The sequence below is a fragment of the Heptranchias perlo genome, chromosome 10 (assembly GCF_035084215.1).
Source record: "Heptranchias perlo isolate sHepPer1 chromosome 10, sHepPer1.hap1, whole genome shotgun sequence".
NCBI lineage: Eukaryota > Metazoa > Chordata > Chondrichthyes > Hexanchiformes > Hexanchidae > Heptranchias > Heptranchias perlo.
Window position 1 is genome coordinate 34745938 of NC_090334.1, and position 17562 is coordinate 34763499.

Sequence of the window (17562 nt, forward strand, 5' to 3'; positions counted from 1 at the left end):
CAGCCCTCTGGGATAGAGAATTCACAACCCTCTGAGTGAAGAAGGTTCTCCTCATCTGCAACTATGCACTCTAGTTCTAGACTCTCCAACCAGGGGAAACAATCTCTCAGCATCTACCCTGCCAAGCCCCCTCAGAATCTTATATATTTCAATGAGATCACCTCTCATTCTTCTAAACTCCAGAGAATATAAGTCCATTCTACTCAACCTCTCCTCATAGGACAACCCTCTCATCCCAGGAATTAATCTAGTGAACTTTTGTTACACTGTCTCTAAGGCAAGTATATCCTTCATTAGATAATGAGACCAACACTGTACGCAGTACTCCAGGTGAGGTCTCACCAAAGCCCTGTACAATTGTAGTAAGACTTCCTTATTCTTGTTCTCCAACCCCTTGCAATAAAAGCCAACGTGACATTTGCTTTCCTAATTGCCTGCTGTACCTGCATGCTAACTTTTAGTGTTTCTTGTACCAGGACACCCAAGTCTCTCTGAACACCAACATTTAATAGTTTCTCACCATTTTAAAAAAATATTCTGTTTTTCTATTCTTCCTACCAAAGTGAATAATCTCACATTTCCCCACATTATACTCCATTTGCCACCTTCTTGCCTACTCACTTAGCCTGTCTATATCACTTTGCAGACTCTTTGTGTCCTCCTTACAGCTTACTTTCCCACCTAGCTTTGTATTGTCAGCAAACATTACACTCGGTCCCTTCATCCAAGTCATTAATATAGATTGTAAATAGCTGAGGCCCAAGCACCGATCCTTGTGGTACCCCACTAGTTACAGCCTGCCAACCTGAAAATGACCCATTTATCCCTTCTCTCTGTTTTCAGTCCTTTAACCAATCCTCTATCCGTGCTATTATGTTACTCCCCAACCCCATGAGCCCTTATCTCCCCCCATATTATACCCCCATAACAATTTTTACCTCTAGCTCACCAATTTTATTCACAATACTTTGTGCATTTACAATTCAAAACATGCTACTGTCTGCTAATTGTATTGGTTTTTATCCCTCCTGCTGTGATCTGTTGTTTATAACTTTTTTTCTTTTACCTTTCCCGTGACCCTTGTTCTTTTTGCTTTCCTTTCTTTTCCTTCCTCATCTTGCTTTATGCCATATTAGTTTAAACTCTTCCCCCACAGCACTATTTAGTCTCCCAGCAAGAATATTGTTCTGGTGAAGCCCATCCCTCTTCAGGCCATTGCTGTCCCAGAAATAGTCCTTGGGTCCCAGAAATTGGAACTCTTCCTTCCTGCACTTTCTTTCTAACCACTCATTTAACTCCCTATTCCTTTACAGACCAGTACATGGTACTGGGAGTAATCCTGAGGTTATTACCCTTGAGTTCCTGCTCTTTAATCTATTCTAATTGCAAAACCCTTTGTAGGATATCAAATCTACTACTAGTGTTATTAGCCCCAACAAGCATCTCCTCACCAAGTGACACCACCAATTCAAATCTAATTGTGATATTTTAATATAAATTAATTGCACTTTTAGTGCCTCCTTCTTGATTTCCATGTTTGTTTGCTTTTGCTCCTTTCCATAGGAAGTCCAATTTCATTTAATTAATTAATTTGTGAGTAGCTAGTTGACTGATATAATCTGTCTAAGTTTTAATATAAATTAATCTTGTGTGTTAGTTGCATCTGTATCACCATGTTAGTTTACCTGCTCCCGACATGAAGCTGAGCCGATGAGGCCGATTTTGTTTAATTAAACCGTGAGGAGCACTACCCGATCCTGATGGCATTTTACTTCCCACTCCTAAAGGCAACTTAATCTTCTATTCTCCTTGCTGCTTTTATTTAGTTTATTGAATGGTACCTGATTGCTAACCTGAAACTCCATGTTGCATCTTCAGGAAGGCTGGCCTCCTCTTCCTGAAGTGACCGAAGAAAGTCCACATTTTCAGCACCTGAAATGAAAGAGAGGGACAAGGGTTAGCTTTCAGTGTGAAGAAAGAGCAGTGGCTGCTGAAAGCAGCTGCAATTCATCAAGAAGGGGGAAAAAGAGGATAAGATGTGAAGAAACTCTGTGTGACGCCTCCTCCAGCGTTGCCACTCACCATGGCCATGACTCGCCCCCTGCCCATGATGCCCAGCATATCTTCCTCCCGATGGGAAAGGATGTACAGACAGGCTTGGCCTCCTCTGGTTGCCACCTCCTGTTATGCGTGATCTTTTCTTGCAAGACAGGAGGGGTTGTGTTGGATTTAGTGACAACCTTGTGAGGTGTTTTGAGAGGGTGGCTGTCATGGTCAAACAGTGCAGATATGTGCAAGATGTGAGGTGTGGGTTAGTGAGGGTTGCAATAGTGGTGAGAGTGGGAGGTGCAGAGTGTATGAATAGGAGGCGAAGGAATTGGAGTGAAGTGTGGTGCAGTGATTGTAAGAAAGTGAAGAAAAGCAGGAGAGGAGAGTGCTGTGCGTAGTGAGGCTGCAGGTGATGTAGGTGTGAGAAGAGAGTAGTTGAGGTGACGGGTAAGATTGGGAATTCCCCTGTCCACTTCTTTAAATTGGAAGTGCTGTAAGGACACCATGGAAGGGTGAGAAAAACATTCTCAGATTGAAGTTCTGATCTATTTGGTCATCTACAATCAACTGACAGTACTTCTACATTTGGAGGCAATTATTTCTAGTTTGAAAAGAAAAAATCATAAAATGTGTTTCTATGTTAGGAAGTTTTCTGGATAGAATGCATTCCTAGAACAATCAGAAGCTAGGAATGCATTATGTCCACAAAAATCTCTAAGATGCAGTCTTTGCTTTGGAGGAAAAGTTTACAGATTGTCTGCTGTGGGATAAATGCCTACCAAGTAATTCTTGGTAGATTTCTGTGATTCTAATTTTGCAATGTGCATGAACTGTGCAGGGAACTCACATTTTCAAATTGGCAGGAGGCCATTTATGGAGTGTATGCAAGTGTGGTGAGCTTTCTTGCAACACACTGATGAACTGCTTAAATTTTTATCTGAAGCCCTGGCGGTAGTCAAACTGCTTTATTATGTTGCATTTAAAAAAAACTGTGTGATGTCATAGAGAACAAAGTTCACTAGGAATGCACAGTAACCTTTATAAGTTCAGAAGTTTGTTACATGATATGGCAAAGATCAAGGTACACGGAATTAAGGGAGACGTGGGTACGTCGCTAGAGAGATGATTGGATGGCAGAAAGCCACGAGTTGACTTAATGGGAGTTTCTCTGACTGGAAAGATTTGGTGGATGATGTTGCACGGCATTTGTTTTTGGGCTGCTCTTCAATATTATGCATGCAAATGATCTGGACTTGGAAGTTGAGGGAGCAATATTGAAAGTCGCTGAAAGCACTAAATTGGGTGTGGCAAATTACGGTAAGGATTGCGAGAAACCACAGGGAGATATAGGTTAGCAGTATGGGCAAAAAAATTAACTTTACTTAAAAAGTATGTAAAGCAATAAAACTTATTCACATAAAGTATTTTTAATGGAAGACGAGGATGGTACTTTAAACATTTTGTAGTTGGACGTACTGCCCTTCGGATGTCCTTCTTAAACCAAGGCCCATCTGCTTGTTCCAGTAGTTCAGGTGAATTATAAAGATCCAATGGCACGATTTGAAGAGTGGGGAACTCCTTTGGTGTTCTGAATAACATTCCTCCCTCAACCAAGACCATAAAAAAAATTAACTAGAAATTCATTGCTGTTTGTGGGAACTTACAGTGCACAAAATTGCTGCTAAATACTGCCTCACAATAGGTCACTGCACTTCAAAATAATTAGTTTCACATGAAGTACTTTGGGACAATTCAGGGAGGTGTGATAATGGTCTGTTTATATGCAAATCTCTTTTCCTAATTATACAATATACATATGGCATCATTTTAAAGGTTGCATGATAATATTAATGTATAAATAAGATTGATATATTTCTAGATTTTCTTTTTGGCTAGTGGGTAGCAAGCCCAACAAGAGAGGGGGCAGTTCTGGATTTAGTTTTAGGGAATGAAGCTGGGCAGGTGGAAGGAGTATCGGTGGGAGAGCATTTAGATGGTAGTGATCATAATTCAGTTAGATTTAGCATAGTTATGGAAAAGGACAAAGATAGAACAGGAATAAAAGTTCTAAATTGGGGAAAGGCCAATTTTACTAAGCTGAGAAGTGATTTAGCAAAAGTGGACCGGCAACAGCTACTTGAAGGTAAATCAGCGTCAGAGCAGTGGGGGACATTCAAGGGGGAGATTCAAGGGGTTCAGAGTAAACATGTTCCCACAAAGAAAAAGGTTGGGACTGCCAAATCTAGAGCCCCCTGGATGACAAAGAGCATACAGGGTAAGAAGGCAAAAAAGGAAAGTTTATATCAGACACCAAGAACTCAATACTACAGAAAGCCTAGAGGAGTATAGAAAGTGCAGGGGTGAAATTAAAAAGGAAATTAGGAAAGCCAAGAGAGGGCATGAAAAAATACTGGCAAGTAAAATTAAGGAAAACCCAAAAATGTTTTATAAATACATTAAGAGCAAGAGGATAACTAAGGAAAGAGTAGGGCCTATTAGAGACCATAAAGGTAACCTGTGTGTGGAGGAGGCAGATGTACGTATGGTTCTTAATGAATACTTTGCGTCTGTCTTCACAAAAGAGGGGGAGTAGTGCAGAGATTGTAGTTAAGGAGGAGTGTGAAATATTGGATGGGATAAACATAGTGAGAGAGGACACATTAAGGTGTTTAGCATCTTTGAAAGTAGATAAATCGCCAGGCCCAGATGAAATGTATCCCAGGCTATTAAAAGAAGCAAGGGAGGAAATAGCAGAGGCTCTGACCATCATTTTCCGATCCTCCCTGACTACAGGCATGGTATTGGAGGACTGCTAAAGTTGTACAGTTGTTTAAAAAGGGAGAAAAGGATAGACCTAGTAATTACAGGCCAGTAAGTCTAACCTCGGTGGTGGGCAAATTATTTGAATCAATTCTGAGGAACGGCATAAACTGTAATTTAGAAAGATTAATCAAGGACAGTCAACATGGATTTGTCAACTTGATTGACCCTCCTTGTTACCTCCTCAAAAAATTCAATGAGGGTAACGCATTTGATGTAGTCTACATGGATTTTAGCAAGGCTTTTGTCAAGGTCCCATATGGCAAATTGGTTAAAAAAAGTAAAAGCCCATGGCATCCAATGGAGAGTGGCAAATTGGATCCAAAATTGGCTCAGTGGCAGGAAGCAAAGAGTAATGGTCAATGGGTGTTTTTGTGACTGTAAGGCTGTTTCCAGTGGGGTTCTGCAGGGCTCAGTACTAGGTCCCTTGCTTTTTGTGATGTTTATATTAATGATTTAGATTTAAATGTAGGGAGCATGATTAAGAAATCTGCAGATGGTACAAAGATTGGCCGTGTGGTTGATAGTGAGGAGGAAAGCTGTAGACTGCAGGAAGATATCAATGGACTGGTCAGGTGGGCAGAAAAGTGGCAAATGGAATTCAATCCAGAGAAGTGTGAGGTAATGCATTTGGGGAGGACAAACAAGGCAAGGGAGTACACAATAAGTGGGAGGCTACTGAGTTGTTCGTACTTTCCTTTATTAGCTGAGGCATAGAATATAAGAGCAGGGAGGTTATGCTAGAGCTGTATAAAACACTATTTAGGCCACAGCTTGAGCACTGCATACAGTTCTGGTCACCACGTTACAAGAAAGATGTGATTGCACTAGAGAGGGTAGAGGAGATATACGAGGATGTTGCCAGGACTGGAGAATTTTAGCTATGAGGAAAGATTGGATAGGTTGGGGTTGTTTTCTTTGGAACAGAGGAGGTTGATTTAATTTAGGTGTATAAAAATTATGAGCGGCCTAGATAGAGTGAACAGGAAGGACCTATTTCCCTCAGAGAGATCAATAGCTAGGTGGCATAGATTTTAAAGTAATTGGTAGAAGGATTAGAGAGGAGCTGAGGAAAATATTTTTCACCCAGAGGGTGGTACGTGTCTGGAACTCACTACCTGAAAGAGTGGTAAAGGCAGAAACTCTCATAACATTTAATAAGTATTTGGATATGCACATGAAGTGCCGTGACATATAAGGCTACCGACCAAGAACTGGAAAGTGGGATTAGGCCGGATAGCTCCTCTTCAGCTGGCATAGACACGATGGGCCGAATGGCCTCCTTCTATGCCATAAATTTCTATGTTTCTATATTTGTAGTGGTGATATTCGCAATTAGACCCTGGAATAAAGGTAATGCCTTGTGGTCAAATTGAGGAACGGGTTTTAGAATGCATTCAGGACTGCTTCCTTGATCTGTATGTTTCTGGTCCAATAAGGAATAGTCTTCTATTCTACAGCATAGCTCCAAGAATGTTTTTGCCCCCTCCACTGAAGCAGATACAATTCCCCTTTTCATTTTGACTTTGTCACCAATTTCAGTGTGTTGTTGAGTTTAAAGTGACAGGATGCTAGCTTAGTATTGATCAGTAGTACCATGGGCATTTTGTTTGACAGAATAAATAGTTGGATGCTTGGTAAGATTAGTTGTGTCAAAGGAAGTGGGTGGGGTGAATGGACTGCTCATTTTATGTAGTCTAAGGAGAGTCCAACAGTAATTTGGCACAATATCTAATGGTCTTGTTCATCTCATGAACAAAGCTCAAGGGATTTATCTGATATCTTTTACTGCTTTAGTAGTCTGTTAGAACAAAGTCTGATAGTTCATGTACACGCGACTATACCGTCATATTAAGCAATACGTTGTGTTATGCAGCTTTTTGGATGGGTACAAAAACCTATAACTTTCTGGTGGCTTAAATGTGTAGGTGTCAATGAAAAGTCATTTGTTGCTACTTGCAGGACCTGACGTGTACACATTTGCAAACTAGACACTTAACACTTGATTATTTAAATGCTTGTGATGGTTTACTAAAATTGTACGCCAATCTGTACACTGATGCATCGAGCAGGCATTTACCTAATGGAAGGCATACAAAGTAGTAAGAAGCTGTTGATATATCAGGATATTCACCTACTTGACCAGATCAAATCGTGACTAAGGACAGGGCACAAATGACAGGTGGTTGCATACAGTGCCTTTGTGTGATGTACAAATGGATCTAGCACTAATATTAAGTAGAATGTTTAATAGCTTCTTTCCTCCCATCCCTTCACAGTTTGAACTGTTCTCTGATGTGTTCGATGCTGTATCAAAGTACTTGTGTGAACTTTGGTAGAGCCAACTCTGTAACAAGCTGTAAATTTGAAGTGTGGTTCAGATTTTCTCTGATAGCATTATCTCACTATGTATTTCAGCTAAGCCTTATGCTTCTATCCCAATAGCTTCATTAACCCTGCACTCCCTCTCTAATCTCAAACCTAGGCTTTCCCCATCACCCTGCCATATTAGTTTAAATCCTCCCTCACTGCTCTATCAATGTTTCTAGCTCTTGCAAGGACATTGGTGTCGCTTCAGTTCAGGTGAAGGCCATCCTTTCTGTACAGCCTTGCCTTCTTCCTGGAATCACTCCAGTGCCCCAAGATTATAACCCTTCCCTTCTACACCAGCCCTGTGCCATTTGTTACCTTCTTGTCTTCCTCTCCTGCATTTTACATATCTGGAGATTACCACCTTTTGAGGTCTTGTTTATCAATCTAGTGCCTGACTCCTTAAACTCCTTCTGCAATACCTCAAGTGTACTTCTATCAGTGTCTGTAATTCCAATATGGTGTTTGGCTGCCCACCCCCCCTAAACAGAAGTTTTTCCCCCTGCCCATGATGTTCTTCACCCTGGCATCAGGAAGGCAACTTATCATTCTGGACTCCTAGTCACGATTGCAACAAAGGCTATCTATACCCCTGACTGTAGAATCCAACACTACTACCACTTTCCTATTCTTGTAGCCTAAGTTCATCTCACGCCTTTGGTTAGTCCCTTGCTCCATGGTGCTGCAGTGTTGCTCAGGACCACCCTTTTCTGAGTCACTGTCATTGTCCACCTCATACTTGTCCACCACTAAGTAACTACTGGACAGTTCCAGTAACTTAGGGGGTCCCCTGCACCTGTGAGACCTGTCTTCCTCTGCTGCCCCTGTGAATGGTCAAACACTTCTCTCTTTCTACATTATCTCTGTGTCGTGAACCATCTAGCACTGCCTACTGGGTGACCACATTCTGGAGAGTACCATCCAGAAACCCCTCATCTGCTGTAGAGTGTGGCCAATTGCTGCTCAAACACAGAGATCCTGTTCTCCAGAGCCTCAATTTTCAGAAACAGGGATAGATCTTGACTGTGCGATAGTGTAAAACAGGTGATAGCGAGTTGGCAGCTTGTTTTATATCTCTCCCGATTTTTATTTTCATCGATGTCATGGAAACAAAAATGGGGAGAGATGTCAAATGGGCTGGTATACTCGCTATCACCTGTTTTTCGCTATTGCACAAAGTCAAAATCTACCCCACTTAATGCAAATGTTCTGTCCCTGGATACACCGAGGATCCATGACAGCCCATGTATCATATTCCACATATGTCATGAGGGTTCCCTGCACTGTCATCCCTTTGTGTCTAGGTTAAAAAATGCAGATGGTGTTTGCCTGAACTCTCATTCTCAAACTCTCCCAAGATTTAAACTACTTTTACTCACTTTGCACAAGTATGAATTTTAGGGCAAAAAAAAATCTCTTGTCCAACGGTACGTCAAGACTGAACTCCACACTCTTCTGGCCTAACACATTTTCCACTGCCTTCTTGGAGCTCAAGACCGAGCTCTCGCTACTCGGCTCAAATTTATACTGTCTTAAATTACACGAGCTCAAATGCCACAGGAAAGAAAAGCTGCTATTAAAAATGGCATGGTGTAACATGCCCCTTCAGTAACTTTCAAAGCACAGATTCCAACCTTGTTTGCATTAAATTCACTATCTATAAACTTCATTTTGACTCTTCTTAAAAATAAAAATATTATTCAATTATTCTTTTTCACAGACTTAAGGTTGTGAGGTCACAATGGCAACCTTTATAGAGTTCATCCAACAGAATGAAGATCGGGATGGAGTTCGGTTAAGCTGGAATGTTTGGCCTTCAAGTCGTTTAGAGGCAACCCGAATGGTTGTTCCTTTGGGTACTTTGTTTACACCATTGAAAGAGCGGCCTGATTTACCTCCAATTCAGTATGAACCTGTGCTTTGCAGTCGAGCAACTTGCCGTGCAGTTTTGAATCCATTATGGTAAGTCAGTGATATAGATTTAAAGAAAATAGGACAAGATTAACCTGCTAGTAGATATCTCATACAGCAGCATGCTTTCTATAATTTATTTGTAACACTTTAAGAATTTCATTTTGGTGCGAAGGATTGAAATTCATATCTTAAAATGTGGAATTTCTTAAAAGATCTTTGCAATTCACATAAACAAAGATGAACAGGAAAAAAATTGCAAATGCTGGAAAACTGAAACAAAAACAAAGTAATACTGGAAATACATAGGTCAGTCAGCATCTACAAAGAGAAAAGATAAGTTAACATTTCAAGTGTGTACCTTTTTGATCAGAACGTCAAGAATAATGTTTCTATAAATTACAGTAAATGCTGATATATACATAAGCTTATAATTTCTGAGTCTTACTTTAACATGGCTGTGCACCTCAACATGGCTGTTGCGGGTGAGCTCCTGATGATTTGTTGGGTAAGTGGATAACATGGTGAGGCGCTGAGCCATACAGACCAGAAAGGTGCCATGCTTGAACCCTGGCGGTCTTTGCTGGTGTTCTCGTGCTAGGGAGGTGGAACAGTGACAAGTCTTCCCACTTGTTACCACACTTGAGTGGGAAGTTTGCTTGTGTGTATGTTGGGCGATGGCCCTCATGGTAAATTAGTTTTCTGACTCTTGCTTTCTTAGCTCACATCAGAAGAATTGGCAGTAGGATAAGATTTTGGTGTGATTCTATTTTTAGAGCTGTACCCAGTATGAGCCATTACCTTGAGGAGAGAAAATTGGAGATTGCGATTGAGGTGCCTTAAAAAATACTCTAGGTTAAATTGTCTCCACTGTAATTATTTATTTCTGTTACTATGCAATGAGGAGAAAAATTGAGGAAGGCATAGGTTTCTACACTGTATGGCAGAATAAGATGTTAAGGGTTTCTTTTAAACTGATTTTTGTTTGTTTTTAGCCAAGTAGATTACAAAGCGAAACTGTGGGCTTGTAATTTCTGCTATCAGAGAAATCAGGTAAGATGTTCCTTGTGTATATTAATATGGTATTTTGCTGCAGTGTGTGTTCAAATACTGTGCAGCATGAATATATTGTACAGGAAGTGTTTGACTTAAATCTAACCCACTGGGCCGTTATCATAATGTCTTGAATTACTTGGAAAAAAATGGTTTTAGATCCAAATATTAGTCAATATTTGTATTGGAGAATACAGAATGTGCTTTATCTCGCTGAGCCAAATACTCAGTGAGTGGAGGGAAAAAAGTATTTTCTGTGAAAGGGAGGAGAAATGTATTTTTTTTAAGTGTGGCTTTCAAAATACCTATATTTATGTATTTTCTTATTTTAAAACAGTTTCCTCCTTCCTATTCTGGGATATCTGAGATGAACCAACCAGCAGAACTTTTACCACAGTTTTCCACAATTGAATACGTAGTCCAGGTAGGACTTTTAAACCAAAATTTTATACACAATAGGACTTTGGGTAATTGTGCTGTTAGCAAAATACTGACTTAAATGTTGAGTACTAGAAATTGTCATATTCTATTAAAGTTTTTACCATAAAATAGAAATATTGAACACAGAGGAAAATTGCAGTGCTGTGCCTAAATTTGTTTATAATGATAGATTTAAGTTGTGCTTTCATTTTTGATTGCCCCATTTTCAAAGATAATGCAGTATTTCTGTTGTTTTGGAATTGCTTAACCAGAACTATTTAAAAGATCTTATCTAGTTCAATTTAACTAAACTTTTCAATGCCAGTTTTATACCAGTGGCATGTGGTAATCCTGTTCCGATCAATTTGTTGTACAACTTTACAAATCGGAGCTGCAGGTCCTCAATCTAAGCTCCCGGGTGGGAGTGCGGCCAAGCGAGTGGCCAACCCATCTGGGAGTGGTAACAGGGAGGCTCTGATAATTTTAATGGCCAGGCCTTATTAGCATGCCGCTTGCTAACTTCCCAACCAAAACAGCCGGGAAGTGGCTGCCCGGCCATTAAAATCCAGGGGAACGGTCCCCGGCACAAGGTAAGTGATCTGGGAGGGGAATCCTGGTTAGGGGAAGGGGGTAAACACTGAGCAGGGGAGGCTCCTGATCTATCTGGCCCACAAGGAAACTGATTTTTTTAAAACTTACTTTGCTGGACCTCTTCTGGCCTTGGCTGCTATTCCCAGCAGGTTTTGCCTGGCAGGAAGGCCATCACTTCTGCTCCACTCAGGGATCGAGTAAAATAGCAAATTTTCAAATTTAAAGAGGACCCTGCCATCTCGTGGTGAGTGTCTGTGCCGCCTGCAATTTAAAATTTCATGTTGGTCAGGTAGGAGTGGGTAAGTCCCCTGCTTCATTTTAACTGCCCCCTGCCTGGTTTCTGCTAGGCGGGGACAGTTAAAATCGACTACACAGTGGAATGTATATGTTCAGGGAGACATACTAGAGTCTCCAGCAGTTGTTGGAGGCTAATGTGAAAACAAATGAAGGCAAGGCCGGAAAACATAAATAAAGTCAAAATAAATGAAATAAGTACCTGCAAAGTAGAGCAAGGAAAACTTTATGTGGGAGATGACGGTGTGAAAAGCTATCATAAAATACGACTGCAGACTTCATTTGTGACACTGGACGAAGCCATTAAAATTACTAATAGGCGTGTAAATGCAATTGAACATGTGATAATTCCTTGGATTGAGCGCACATTGTCTTACATTATAACCGAGTTGAAGGAGCGAGAAAGGGAGGAGTTTTATAGGTTGAAAAAGATTCAGGAAAAGAAAAAGCAGTTGAAAGAAAAGAGGGAAAAAGAACAAGGTCGTAGGATACGCTATTTGGATGCACCAGCCAACCTACTTGAAGAAGAAAAGGACGAGGACCTGCTGTTTGACTAATGTTGCTGAGTAGCAAGTATTTTGAGCTTGACAAATATGAACACCTGTGATGTACTTGTATGTTTGTTATATTTAATGTAAGTGAAAACCTAAGCCAAGGAAACAAAGACAGAAAAGAGAACAGAGATCAAAATCAGAGAAACAGGTGCAGGTCTCATTAAAGGCAAAGAAATACAATTACAGGGTAAAAGGGAGAAAGTTATTGTGGACTCTGAAATTGAAGCAGTATAAATATATAGAGAAAGTCTGAAGTAGTTTCAGCTTGTAGAAATTTCCAGGATTTTGATAATTGTTAATAGAAATTACAAGACAAGTTGCAGAGCTAATTGTAATGGTGATATTTGTGTATCCAAGTTGGCCTAGTTGGAGTTCAAACCTTTATAAAACTAATGCCCACAAAACCATTGTGAAATATTTAACTGGGCAGTGTTGAAGAAAGAAAAATTCCTATTTATTTAAAACAAAACTTTATAAAGTAGTTCAAATATAAGTTGTCTGTCCCCATGAAGTATTTGTGGTTTGAGTTTTTATTATTTCCACTTTATTAAACTGATTGCAATTTTGGCTCTGCATTGTTTGATAGCTGTTTGTTCGATAGGTTAGTGTGCGTTCAACCTTCAAACGATGCCAAACGGAAAATTATTTCATTCTCACTTGTGCAAATAATAATTAAGTTATCGTACATATATGGAGACAACAATTCCTGAGTTTTAATGATGTTATTAACTGGAAACCAAAGCTTGAGCAGTACATGAATGTCAGCAGAATGCTGAAATTGATTTACTTCCTTAAATTTGCAGTTTATTTTTAAAAGTTAAACTACAGACTGTATAGGCTTTATCTTACTGTTAAGTTTTATGTTGCTTTCTGCCTTGCTAGGAGTGGCAAAGGTGAAAGTAATTAAATTTGTTAGTGAACTGGAATCCTAAAGTTTATGTCATCATGTGTCTAGAAGTTGCAGATTTTTATCACATTGCAGGAAATATGCACAATTTATTATTTAAATCTATATTGATCAAAGCTTAATTTTTCTCTTTCACAGCGAGGCCCTCAAATGCCTTTAATGTTTCTTTATGTTGTGGATACTTGCATGGAAGATGAAGATCTGCAGGCTTTAAAAGAATCCATGCAAATGTCCTTGAGCCTTTTGCCACCAACAGCTTTGGTGGGTCTTATTACATTTGGCAGAATGGTGCAGGTCCATGAACTTGGTTGTGAGGGAATTTCTAAGAGCTATGTCTTCAGAGGCACAAAAGACCTAACAGCAAAGCAGCTTCAGGTAAGCAATAGTGTTGTTGTGGAAAAACTTGGTATATGTTATTGACTTTAAACCATTTTATAATGTGTAAAAAAACAAATTTCAAAATTACACTTCAAGGTGGATACACTAATGACAGAGCATGCATCAGTACCTAATTGGTAGCATGTGCACCTTTTTTTTTTATTCATTCATGGGATGTGGGCGTCGCTGGCGAGGCCGGCATTTATTGCCCATCCCTAATTGCCCTTGAGAAGGTGGTGGTGAGCCGCCTTCTTGAACCACTGCAGACTGTGTGGAGAAGGTTCTCCCACAGTGCTGTTAGGAAGGGAGTTCCAGCGACGACGAAGGAACGGCGATATATTTCCAAGTCAGGATGGTGTGTGACTTGGAGGGGAACATGCAGGTAGTGTTGTTCCCATGTACCTGCTACTCTTGTCCTTCTAGGTGGTAGAGGTCGCGGGTTTGGGAGGTGCTGTCAAAGAAGTCTTGACGAGATGCTGCAGTGCATCCTGTGGATGGTACACACTGCAGCCACTGTGCGCCGGTGGTGAAGGGAGTGAATGTTTAGGGTGGTGGATGGGGTGCCAATCAGATGGGCTGCTTTGTCCTGGATGGTGTCGAGCTTCTTGAGTGTTGTTGGAGCTGCACTCATCCAGGCAAGTGGAGAGTATTCCATCACACTCCTGACTTGTGCCTTGTAGATGGTGGAAAGGCTTTGTGGAGTCAGGAGGTGAGTCACTCGCCGCAGAATACCCAGCCTCTGGCCTGCTCGTGTGGCCACATATTTATATGGCTGGTCCAGTTACATTTCTGGTCATTGGTGACCCCCAGGATGTTGATGGTGGGGGATTCGGTGATGGTAATGCCGTTGAATGTCAAGGGGAGGTGGTTAGACTCTCTCTTGTTGAAGATGGTCATTGCCTGGCACTTTTCTGGCGCAAATGTTACTTGCCACTTATGAGCCCAAGCCTGGATATTGTGCAGGTCTTGCTGCATGTGGGCTCGGACTGCTTCATTATCTGAGGGGTTGCGAATGCAACTGAACACTATGCAATCGTCAGCGAACATCCCCATTTCTGATCTTGTAATGGACAGAAGGTCATTGATGAAGCAGCTGAAGATGGTTGGGCCTAGGACACTGCCTTGAGGAACTCCTGCAGCAATGTCCTGGGGCTGAGATGATTGGCCACCAACAACCACTACCGTCGTCCTTTGTGCTAGGTATGACTCTAGCCGCTGGAGAGTTTTCCCCCTGATTCCCATTGACTTCAATTTTACTAGGGCTCCTTGATGCTACACTGTCAAATGCTGCCTTGATGTCAAGGGCAGTCACTCTCACCTCTGGAATTCAGCTCTTTTGTCCATGTTTGGACCAAGGCTGTAATGAGGTCTGGAGCCGAGTGGTCCTGGCGGAACCCAAACTCAGCATCGGTGAACAGGTTATTGGTGAGTAAGTGCCGCTTGATAGCACTGCGGACGACACCTTCCATCACTTTGCTGATGATTGAGAGTAGACTGATGGGGCGGTAATTGGCCGGATTGGATTTGTCCTGCTTTTTGTGAACAGGACATACCTGGGCAATTTTCCACATTGTCGGGTAGATGCCAGTGTTGTAACTGTACTGGAACAGCTTGGCTAGAGGCGCATCTAGTTCTGGAGCATAGGTCTTCAGCACTACAGCCGGGATGTTGTCGGGGCCCATAGCCTTTGCTGTATCTGGTGCACTCAGCCGTTTCTTGATATTACGTGGAGTGAATCGGATTGGCTGAAGACTGGCTTCTGTGATGGTAGGGATAACGGGAGGCGGCCGAGATGGATCATCCACTTGGCACTTCTGGCTGAAGATGGTTGCAAACGCCTTGTCTTTTGCACTCGTGCTGGACTCCGCCGTTGTTGAGGATGGGGATGTTTACAGAGCCACCTCCTCCCGTTAGTTGTTTAATTGTCCACCACCATTCACGACTAGATGTGGCAGGACTGCAGAGCTTTGATCTGATCCATTGGTTGTGGAATCGCTCAGCTCTGTCTATAGCATGTTGCTTCTGCTGTTTAGCATGCATGTAGTCCTGAGTTGTAGCTTCACCAGGTTGGCACCTCATTTTTAGGTACGCCTGGTGCTGCTCCTGGCATGCTCTTCTGCACTCCTCATTGAACCAAGGTTGATCCCCTGGCTTGTTGGTAATGGTAGAGTGAGGAATATGCCAGGCCATGAGGTTACAGATTGTGCTGGAATACAATTCTGCTGCTGCTGATGGCCCACAGCGCCTCATGGATGCCCTGTTTTGAGCTGCTGGATCTGTTCTGAATCTATCCCATTTAGCACAGTGGATGGTGTCCTCAGTGCGAAGATGGGACTTCATCTCCACGAGGACTGTGCGGTGGTCACTCCTACCAATACTGTCATTGACAGATGCATCTGCGACAGGTAGATTGGTGAGGATGAGGTCAGGTAATTTTTTCCCTCGTGTTGATTCACTGACCACCTGCCGCAGGCCCAGCCTGGCAGCTTTGTCCTTCAGGACTCGGCCAGCTCGTCAGTAGTGGTGCTACCGAGCCACTCTTGGTGATGGACATTGAAGTCCCCCACCCAGAGTACATTCTGTGGGTTTGGGTGGCTCTGGATTGGCACCGAGGTTGGTCTGAAGTGCTAACTCCCATTGAACAGAATATTAGCTCACAATAATGCGATTCTATTATCAGACATTTATCTAAATAAATGGTAAGATGGCAATAGATCAAAGAGTATAGTATGAACTTCTTTTCAAGTACTGTCGCTAAGGCTATTGTCCTCTGTTATGAAAATTTCACCTGTCTTAATATGCAAGTGAGTTATTATAACACAAAGTAAGCTATTTCTGACAATAGTGCCAAAATATTTTCCTTGAATTACATGCAACTATGTTAAAAAGAAGCATTGATGTGCTTTGGATAAACAATAGTCTCTTTATTTTCCACAATAAAGTGCAATGATGCTACCAATATAAGAATCTCCCGTCGGATTAATCGTTTAATTTTTAACCCTAGCCCCTGGTTGCTCAACTAGCCACTGTCTTAAAATAACTGAGAGAGCAATATCACAGGAGAATTTTGTCCTCTTTAATCAAAGCTATGACCATTGATGAGAAGTTCTTACAATGCTGGTTAAACTTCTTAACTAAGCAACAACAATAACTTGCATTATATAGCGCCTTTAATGGCTCGTCTCAGGAGCATAATCTGACAAAAAATTGACACCGAGCCACAAAGATATTAGGACAGGTGACTAAAATCTTGGTCAGAGGTAGGTTTTAAGGATCATCTTAAAGGAGGAGCAAGAAGTTGAGAAGTTTAGGGAGGGAATTCTCGTGCTTGGGGCCTGAAGGCATGGCTGCCAATGGTAGGGTGAAGGGAGTGAGGGATGCGTAAGAGGCCAGAGTTGGAGGAACGCAGAGTTCCCGGAGGATTGTACAGCTGAAAGACACTGTATAAGGATCGCGAGGAACAAAAATACAAGTGTTTTTTTTTAAAAGGTCACTGTAGCTAATTACCAAGAGTGCATGAAATATTTGTGTTGCCTGCAAATATGTTCAGTGAATAATCCAAACAAATACAGCACCACCGTGCATCTAGAAACTTCCATAAGCAATTTCTGAAAGCATTGTTGTCATCAAATTTAATGTATTTCAGGGCAATGTTGTACACCTGTCGTGTTTAAAATTCAAGGTAAGAGTTAGAAGTTAGTGAATTGAAGTAAGGATGACAGTATTACCCTCAATAGCAATCAAGCTATCGCTGAACCCATTCTAGAAAACAGATGTTTCAGCATCTTGTGTTATTCTACAGCAAAGGCTGTCTTTGGTTAGCTGGATAGTTATTTTCCTGATAGTCAGGAAGATTATCATCTATATCTACACCAATTTTTTTAACATTCAATTTTGTGACACTTGGAATGCAATCTTAATTCATGAGTATATCCATTGATTTTTTTAAAAAAATCTAGAATATTGTCAGCATTTTAGGAGAAGGTAATATGCTAAATTTTCTAATCCTGCCTACACACTGTTTCCATTATTTTATAACAGGCAGCATGTTTCTGGCACATTTGGATCATACATCATGTATATTATTTAAACTTAAAAGGGTGACTTGAATTCAAATGTTTGATCTTTGAAGCAGTGATGAAAATTAATTTTGTATTAATGCTAATCATGCACTTAACTTCCATTTTACTGTTAATGTGACTTTGAGCAATTGAA

At 41.2% G+C, this 17562-nt stretch overlaps 1 protein-coding gene across 2 annotated transcripts in view; it reads left to right on the forward strand.

Moving 5' to 3' along the window:
- sec23a (Sec23 homolog A, coat complex II component) overlaps positions 1-17562 on the forward strand; it is a 79355-nt gene that overhangs the window by 8418 nt on the left and 53375 nt on the right. For both annotated transcript variants that reach the window (XM_067991448.1, XM_067991447.1), the window contains exons 2-5: positions 8960-9201; positions 10146-10203; positions 10541-10627; positions 13108-13344. In XM_067991448.1, coding sequence (XP_067847549.1) covers positions 8981-9201; positions 10146-10203; positions 10541-10627; positions 13108-13344 — 603 coding nt within the window. In that variant the 5' untranslated portion in view covers positions 8960-8980. The remainder of the gene's footprint in view (positions 1-8959; positions 9202-10145; positions 10204-10540; positions 10628-13107; positions 13345-17562) is intronic.